This window comes from Mauremys reevesii, linkage group 13 (genome assembly GCF_016161935.1).
Source record: "Mauremys reevesii isolate NIE-2019 linkage group 13, ASM1616193v1, whole genome shotgun sequence".
NCBI lineage: Eukaryota > Metazoa > Chordata > Testudines > Geoemydidae > Mauremys > Mauremys reevesii.
In genome coordinates, this window is record NC_052635.1 from 11,209,920 (window position 1) to 11,218,570 (window position 8,651).

At 46.1% G+C, this 8,651-nt stretch overlaps 1 protein-coding gene and 1 long non-coding RNA gene across 2 annotated transcripts; both read right to left on the reverse strand.

Annotated features, from left to right (window-relative positions):
- Window positions 1–702: 702 nt before the first annotated feature.
- LOC120381208 lies at window positions 703–1,965 on the reverse strand. The gene is made up of 3 exons (XR_005587978.1): window positions 1,911–1,965; window positions 1,647–1,742; window positions 703–747 (listed from the first exon to the last, which is right to left on the reverse strand). It is a non-coding gene; the product is annotated as an uncharacterized LOC120381208 (long non-coding RNA).
- A 2,249-nt stretch (window positions 1,966–4,214) lies between these two features.
- On the reverse strand, window positions 4,215–6,555 carry LOC120379711 (maestro heat-like repeat-containing protein family member 2B). The gene is made up of 4 exons (XM_039497198.1): window positions 6,500–6,555; window positions 6,029–6,148; window positions 5,671–5,793; window positions 4,215–4,543 (listed from the first exon to the last, which is right to left on the reverse strand). Exons 1-4 carry the CDS (start codon window positions 6,530–6,532, stop codon window positions 4,373–4,375), a joined length of 447 nt encoding a protein of 148 aa, XP_039353132.1. The 5' UTR covers window positions 6,533–6,555; the 3' UTR covers window positions 4,215–4,372.
- Window positions 6,556–8,651: the final 2,096 nt, after the last annotated feature.

The window sequence follows — 8,651 nt, forward strand, 5'->3', positions numbered from 1 at the left end:
TATTTGGGGAAGACCTGAGATTCACATTGACCTGGGGATAAGCATCTGGGCCTTTATGATCAGTGAACCCCACATATGGTGAATCAGGTTTCCAGTAACCCCTCACTATATTAGACATAGAATATCAGGGTTGGAAAGGACCGCAGGAGGTCATCTAGTCCAACCCCTGGCTCAAAGCAGGACCAATCCCCAGACAGATTTTTACCCCAGTTCCCTAAATGGCACCCTCAAGGATTGAACTCACAACCTGGGGTTTAGCAGGCCAATGCTCAAACCACTGAGCTATCCCTCCCCCCTCTTCCAAGACGTGGATGTTTACATGGGAGCCAAGGTCTGGAATACCAAAAGAGGACCATGTTTGGCATCTTGTTAACTAGGGTGGAAGCTCTTTTGTTGTTGACTTGGTGAATCTAATGATAGAATAAGCCATCAGTTTGGGGGTTGTCTCCCTCTACTTCTTGCAGTCTGCCCACAGTGTGGTCACAGCATTGTTGTGTAAACCTCTCTCTTACGGAAGCAGAGGGATGTTCATCACCTTGAGATCCCAGCTGCTGTCCTGGAAGAGTTTTTCATGCATTTGCGTTGAGTGTCAGTTCTGATGTAAGCAGGGAAGTCAGCTCAAGGAAGAGTACGGCTATACTCACTGTGCTATGAACTGTCTCTTGATAGACAGTCAGCAGCTGGGTGCTGGCCTGCAAGGCCCTCTCTCTCCCACTCCTTCCCTGAACTGAACCATGTCTTTAGGAGCTGTTGGTAGAGCAGAGGAATGGACAGAGTTAGTACCAGAAAATCCCTCCCAAAAGTTCCTCTTAAACAGGTTTAATTGTCACTAAAATCCCTCTCCAAAGCATCTGACCTCCATGTAGCAAAGGAATTACACCTATATCTAAGGGGCTCTTCCATTAGACAAGTCCCAGGGACCAGATTCACCTCTGGTGTACTGTAGCTCGATTGAAGCCAAAGGAGTTACACGAGAGATGAATCTGGGCCCGTGTATGTGATGTCTGCTGTAGACTGTCTGATGGGAGCTGTCTAGCACATTGCATGCTGTTTGATGTCTGCTGCTGTGGTCTGTTTCCTGGGCAACTTCTCCCACATTGAGTGGCAAAATGACAGAGAGGAGCATTTATTTTTATTAATTTGAATAAGAGCAGAGAAGTTCCCCCAGCCGAGCTCCTTTTCTAACTTCACTTTTATACTGAAGATGCATCAAACTCCCCACCCCTCAGCTCTTCACGATATTCTGTTCATGTCTGAGGAACAGCAAGTCTGCTCTGCTCTGAATGAGTTTCCATACACAGGGCTTAACTCAATATTCATGAATTCCTCTTAGAAGAAGTGATCAGTTTCAACTGGTTCTCTTGGATTTGGCTACTGCAGTGGTGATTTTCTTGCCGCTCCAAGTAGTGTCAACAACACTATAAGAACTTGGTGCCAATCCAGCCCTGGCATAAAATGGCACAGCTTCCATGGATTTCAATGGGGCACATGCCCGCTTATCCCAGGAAGAATTTGGTGCTCTCTCCCTAAAATTCACTCCGTTGTGGAAAATTCCTCCACAACTGAAGCTTGACCCCCTAAATCTCTGACTCTTCCCTGCTGTAACACAAGAAACAATCTCCACCACGGTTCAATGGTCTACTCACTTCAAACATTTCCTGGAACCAGTCTGCGGTTGGTGCTTCCTCCAGCAATGTCTCCATTAGCTTGCAAAGGGCTTCAAAGGACCTCACGTAGATTAACTGAAACCGGAAGAGAAGGAGTTAGGCTCAGTACAGATCATTTGTGTGTGGGGGCCGGGGAAAGCTAACCATAACCTTGCCAGGGAGGCCATGTGTGACTGCCATCACCCAGTGCCTGCGGGGCAGAAATACAGTGGATGGTGCCAGAGGAGAATTGTCATCACGTACTTGTATATGCAGAGCATCCTTTGCTGTCTCACATTCCTCTTTCATCTTCTCCAAGGGAGGAAGGGGAAATAAACTTTTGAAGCACTGATCAAGGAGTTCACGGTTTTCCTCCATGGTCAGAGATGGTTTGAGTTTGCTGGCAGAAGAAAGATAGAGAGAAAAGTCATGCATTAGACTCAGTACCACCTCCAAGTGAAAGAAATGGGTCCAATGACTAGAGATTGTCCCAATCTAGAACCCCAAATGCGAACAACCCTTCACTTTGCACCTCTCTTAAGTATTGGCTCATCTAGAAGTAAAGCTAAAACATCAACTCTCCTTTTTAGAGAAACCCACAAGCTTTCTTCCCCCTGCCAGCTAGCCAGACACCTCCCTCCCCATCTGAACCTCTGCTCCATTGTACTGCATGCCCCACCAACCTCCAAACTTGTGTCTTTCAAGCACAAACCCCCAAATGGACACATTCAAATCCTTAAGAATTAAAGTCCTGCTGGTGAGCAGCATGGAAGCCACACGGCCACGGCCAGAGGAGTCAGGGCGAATTGCCGCCGAAGACCCGGAGCAGAAGAAGCTCCGGGGGCCTGGGCCCCGTGAGAGTTTTCCAGGGCCCCCGGAGTGAAGGACCCCGCTCTAGGGGCCCTGAAAAAAACTCTCGTGGGGGCCTGGGGAAAATTGCCCCACTTGCCCCCCCTCCCCCCGGGGAGGTCCTGGTGAGCCAAACCCTGCAGGCATTAAACTGCTCCCAAGCTGACACTCATGAATTAACAAATAAGAAGGCATCACAGTGCCAGGAAATATGGCAGAAAATAGCCTACCTCAGATGTCCAATGGCAAGAATTGCCTTGTAGCGAACTGGAGATGCCAGGGAATCCAGTGGTTCCTGTTGAATGAAGTCCTGAAATGCATGAAGAGGGACATCAAAAATGGGAAATGGATTTGAAAGGCAGAGAGGCCTTCCTCTCACACCCTGAAACAGGGCCATATGCCAGACCTGGAATAAACAGACGCCGTGCCCAGCAGGCTCTCTGCCTCAGCAATGGACCGTAGGGCCATCTGCAGGCTATACAGAGGACAGAAAGAGAACTCACAAGACACAAGCCATTCCTTCCAGTTACAGCCCACAATATGTCAGCATCCCTGCCAAGCTCAGAGTGGACCCAGCATTCTGGGTGCCATGCAGGTTGCTCATGAGACTGCAGTAGTACAGTCACAGCCAATGGATAAAATATCATCTCCCTGGAAAACCAGTCTCAATACATTACAACAAACTCTCTTGTACTTCAGTCCTCAAAGCTCCTAATCACTCACCAGCATGTAGCCAAGGAGCTCCAGTTTGTATGAGAATTCGAACTCCTGGGAGTCTCTGGTCTCCCAGATGGCACAGCTAATCTCCATGACATTGTGGATGAGGGTTAATTTTAGGTTCATGTCCTACATAATCCAGAAGGAGAAACAAGAGTATGTAGATGAGAAACTGAGAGAAAAGAACCAGAGTCCAGACGATAAAGATCAGGAATTAAATCTAGCCTCAGGGAAGGAGAGAGGTGTCCCCAGACCCCAGAAGGTAGAGGACTCTGGCTCTGCACCCACCTCAGAAGAAGAGAAAACCCAGGTTCATCAAATAAATCCAGGTCCACTTACACCAGAGCAGCCAGGACTCCTGCTTGATGTAGCAAGGAAACCAAGCTTTGTGCAATTTAAACAAGCAACTTGTGTATAGAAAACGCAAAAGCAGAGGGCAGATTATTTAGAATGTACCTTGTTCGCAACAGTGATGCCCAGCACCTGAAAAATGAAATGCAAAACAGCTATTAGCAATGTAGATAGTCCCACATAACACACAACCTCAAAATGTCCTGGCTGGTGACTATGGAGCAGAGAGAAATCACTATTGTTAAATCTTCCAAAAGGCAGGAAAGGTATCCAGAGGGGATGTTTTCCAGAGGTCAATATCAGGGGCCATCCTCCGTAATATCTGCATTTGTGAACTACTGGAAGGTCTCAGTTTGGTTCAACTGTTTTTGGCAATGCCTAAGTGAGAGTCTCAGTTAGACAAGGCAGAACTGAATGGCAAAGTGACGTGAAGAGGTGGCACTGAGATGAGAGTCAGGACCAGCAGTCAGGCACCTGGGGAACAGAAATAAAGCACACAGACAAACAAGACGACAGATAAGAGGTAAGGGAAGTAGTGAGCAAATCAACTAAATACAGGCTAGCACTAGTCTCTCTTGGGTAGCAAAAGATAGAGCTAGATACACATCCATATGAGGGGAGTTAGAGTGTTATTCTGAATAGCCTGAGTGTCACTGCATCTGAATTACTGTGTAGCTGGGGTCTACAGAATTTCAGAAGAATATAGAAAAACCTAGAGAAAATACAAAGAAGAGCAACAAAAATGATACAACATGTGACAGCTCACACTCCGTCCATTACAGGTTTAAATTTGAGTTATGTGACACTTATCACACAAAAACTCTTACCTGACAACTGGCTCTGTAATGGAGAAGGATGTTCTTTGTGATGTCTGCCTCTACTCGGGAGAGAAGCTGTTCTTTTGGAGCATGGACAGCCACGCTGCTGTAGGTCAGCATCAGGGTGCTGCGAGTCTTGCCTCTTCTCCCATGGTGGTGGTCCTAGACAATCAGAAAGTTCTTCTGATGCCTTTTGCTTTGGAATTCTGATCTGCTGCTGACCGAGGAATTCCTCACAGCAGCAATAGCAGCTTGCACTTGCAAAGCTCTTTTCAGCCAAAGATCTCAAACCACTTGCAAGAAGTATTTAAGCAATATAATAACTGTGAGGCGTGGAGATATTAGTATCTCCATCATTCCCACTAGGTAACTCTGACACAGAGAGCCTAAAATGCTGAACCTACAGCAGTGAAGTACACGGGAGCTTAGTCATTGACACTGGTGGGTACAAGATCAGGCGCTAAATGTCTTGCCTAAGGATGCACAGTGAGTAAATGGCAGAGCCAGCAGTGGAAGCCCAGAGGCCTAGTCTCCTGCTCTAGCCTTTAGATCAGTGGTTTTCAACCAGAGCTACTTGTGTACCCCTGAGGGTCTGCAGAGGTCTTCCAGGGGGTTTATCAACTCATCTAGCTATTTGCCTAGTTTTACAGCAGACTACAAAGAATGCAAGTACAATATTTATATTCCAGTTGATTTATTTTATAATTATATGGTAAAAATGAGAAAATAAGCAATTTTCAGTAATAATGTGCTATGACACTTTTTAATAGTTTTATGCCTCATTTTGTAAGCAAGTAGTTTTTAAGGGAGGTGAAATTTGGGGTACACAAGACAAATCAGACTCCTGAAAGGGGTACACTAATCTGGACAGGTTGAGAACCACTGCTCTAAATCACAGGTTCCATAATTGTCATCCGTAGCCCACTGGTGGTCTACCTAAAGCAGGTTGGTTGGCCACATGTTGCTTGCAACCCCTCTTCATTTCCAGCTAATAACTGGGATTAAAAAAAACGCTAAAAATACCTTAAATGCTTTTCCATGCAAGCAACTGAGGTAGTTCCCACACATTGTGCATGGGAGGGGCGCTCAAGCCATGAGACATCAGATGATAAAAATCATTTGAGAGAACCCCAGCTCCAGAGTGTGCTCCTCTCTGCTTAACTGCAGACGTCACGTAGAATGCACACACTGGGGGACAATGCAAGCTGAGCAGAGCAGATACTACCCTGGGGCTGCTGCCCCTGCTATAGAGGGAGAGGAAGTTGGAGAGAACCCCCTGGCTCCTTTACCTTCAGGCGGCTGATGAACCCAGAAATCTTCACCTTGCTCACTGTAGCCCCAAACTCCTGAAGTGCGTTCAGGGTGAGGTCCAAGTGGCTCTCAGCAGAGAGTGCGAGGATGGAAATGACTCCCTGTCACCCAAGAAAAATACTGGTTAGGATCTAACCCACGAGTCCCTTCCTTTCAGCTGAAGGAGTGTAAAGCGCCAGTCAGGCATCAGATCCGTGGGCAGCGGGGGCTGAGTGAAACAGCAACGAAGAGGATATGAAGCAAAATAGCATCTGTCCCAGGCCAGCTCAGAGCTGAGCCCCACAGGGAGCATTCAGGGGTTACTTGGTAAAGCGGGGAGAGGGACAGGGTCCTCACCTGTCTCTCAGGGGCTTCCATATAATCCGTTGCTGTCAAAAATTGATGAAGCTGGGATTTAATATGGACCAGGTCCTGGCAAACTGCTAAGGATGTTCCTAGCGCCTTATACAGGAAACTCTGAAAGAAAGAGACCGGCATTGAGATACCAGTAACAGAACGTGCCAGTCAGTACAGAACCAGCTCAGCAATACTCAGGAAAGAACAAGATAGCCAAGTCCAAGCACTCATACTGCAGAAACATCCCATCATCTAGCCCAGCCAGAGAACCAACAATGCAGCACAGACGAGCAGCCTGTCCAAGCAAATATTGGATGGGCAGGGGGGCAAGAGAGCAGGGAACAAGTAAAAACAAATTTTATATGCAGAATAAAATATAAAGTAATGAAGCCTTGAGAGAAGCCTTATGCAGCCCCCAATCAGAATTTCAAGGAAAATTAACTAGAAACTAAGCCTTAACAGAGAACAAACCTTCTCAAGGGAGGGGCTGGCATAGCTGGCCATCTGCTGGTTCAACTCAAGGCTTATCTGGCTGCTCCAGGCACTGTCGTCTATCATCCCCAGAGATGTTCTTAGGAACTGAGTGTAAAAGAAGAGAGTTAAAGCAGATGGTTAATTGCAAGAATTTGGGGGTTGTTGTGGGGTTTGTTTGTTTATTTGTTTGGTGTTTTTTTTCTTCCTTGTTCTCTCTTGTAAACTTTCCAATATTCAGGTGTCATGGGAAGGTTATTTCCCTATTGAGAACTATAAACATCGACAACCCAGATTTCCTCTGCTGTTGTTCTTTAACCTTTGTGTGATGATTCCTCTCAGTCCTCAAATCCAGATGAACAGTGAATTGGAGAATGAGATGGAGCCAAGAAATCTGACCATTGAGGAGTGATTTTATAGTGGATGGAGGATGGGTCTAGTAAACTTTGAGCAAAGGGCCCTGGACTACGAAGGACCAGGCACCTTCTCTGAAGTGCTATGAACCCATTCTGCCACCTCCTGAGGGTCCCCAGGGTTGTGAGGTACCTCACTACCCCTGCCCTTAGCATGAGAAAGCCTTCTCTGTGCCTGCCAGGTGTCAGCTCCTGACTCAGCCAGCCACGGGAAACACAAGCACGCCCTTCTCACCCCATCCAGGTTCCACTATCCTTCTACAGATAAGCAATCGGTACAGTCCAACCACCGAGCCCTCTCTGCAGCCCCACAATGTCCAGCCCCTGTTCCACTGGACACTCACAGAATTCATAGGTTTGCTACACACCACCTTACGAGTTTCACCTCAGCATCACTGCTCCATTTCACACACTTAGATACATTTATAGTGAAAACAAGCAGAGTTCAATTGACAAAGATCAGAGAGTTGAGAAGCAGCAAGTAAAATTAATGTAAACAAATGGTTACGTAAAAATAAAATCCTAACACACTTCTAGAGCTTGAACTTAGATAACCAAATATTCCCCTGTCTCACAAAGGATAGCTCCCCCAAATCTCTCTCCCAGCATGAAACACCCAGACCAAAGATCATCCTCCATTCATAAGACAAGGAGCTGTCAGTTCGTCCAATAGATGAAGGATACCTGGGGCCAGATACCTCTGGACCTCCAGATATAGTTCCACGCATTCATTGTCTTTTCCTTTTGGGGTTTCTCACAGCAAATTTCTTTTGAGTGGCAAAGAGAAAAAAAGAATCCTTTCTATGTCCCCCAGTGGTGCATTAGCACCATGAGCATGCTGGTTTTCTGGTTATGTTGTGTGTTGTTCCCAGTGGTAACGCAGAGTTATTTATAACTAGCGCTGGTTGAACAATGGTAAGTCCATTTCACAAAGCAAGTGGGAGTTTTTTGTTTTCTTGATTTTTCAACACACACATGAAAAGTGAAAGAAACAAAAATATTTTGCTTTTCAAAATAAAAAATGACCATTATTCAGTTCTTTGTTTTCCCCCTTTCCTTCCCTTTATCCCTCGTCCCCAGGCCTTTCCTCCCCTCTTCCACTTTGTGACTGAAAAAGCCGGGGCGGGGGGAGGGGAGGCAGGGGGAAGGAGACAAACAGGAAAGCAAATGAAAAAAAACCAAAAAAATCAACTTCAGTTAAAAAAAAAACTGAACATTTTTCCAGTTGGGTTGGGTTTTGTTTTGTTTTTTGTTTTGTGTAAAAAAAAAAAAATTGAAAGTGTCCCATGAAAATAAAAAAGGCCAGTTTTCACTGAACAAAAGTTGCAAATGAAATGGTTTGACCAACTCTGCTTAGAATGAATAGTTTATCATTAATATTTTCCCCAGCTGATACATTTGGAGGGGGGAGGGAGGGCTGTGACAATACAGCTGAAAGCCATCTTGTACCTGAAGCAGCATCTGCTCCCACCGCGCGTGGTCCAGGGAATTCTCTGTGTTTCCTATGAAGCAGGAGGCAAAACAATAATGTCAGCTAGGTTAGCAAGAAAAGTCGTCCCAGGAATCTCCTTTGCAATCAGTCCTTCGAAAACCCCTGCTCTGCCAAGCTGTAACATGCCTGGGCTTTCAAGGCTAAATGGGACCTATGCCAAGTTCTTTGTTGGACCAACAGAAAGTATCATGTTATGTACCCTGCTGGCATTTTTATTCAGGGTCAGTCAACCCACCAGGAGTGAGAT

Coding starts and splice junctions, on each gene's coding strand:
- LOC120379711 (XM_039497198.1), bottom strand. CDS start 6,532: ATGGCCAGCTATGCCAGCCCCTCCCTTGAGAAG. Junction 5,794..6,028: donor TGGAAGCCCCTGAGAGACAG/GTGAGGACCCTG, acceptor CTTGGGTGACAG/GGAGTCATTTCCATCCTCGC. Junction 4,544..5,670: donor GGTTCATCAGCCGCCTGAAG/GTAAAGGAGCCA, acceptor CTGATTGTCTAG/GACCACCACCATGGGAGAAG.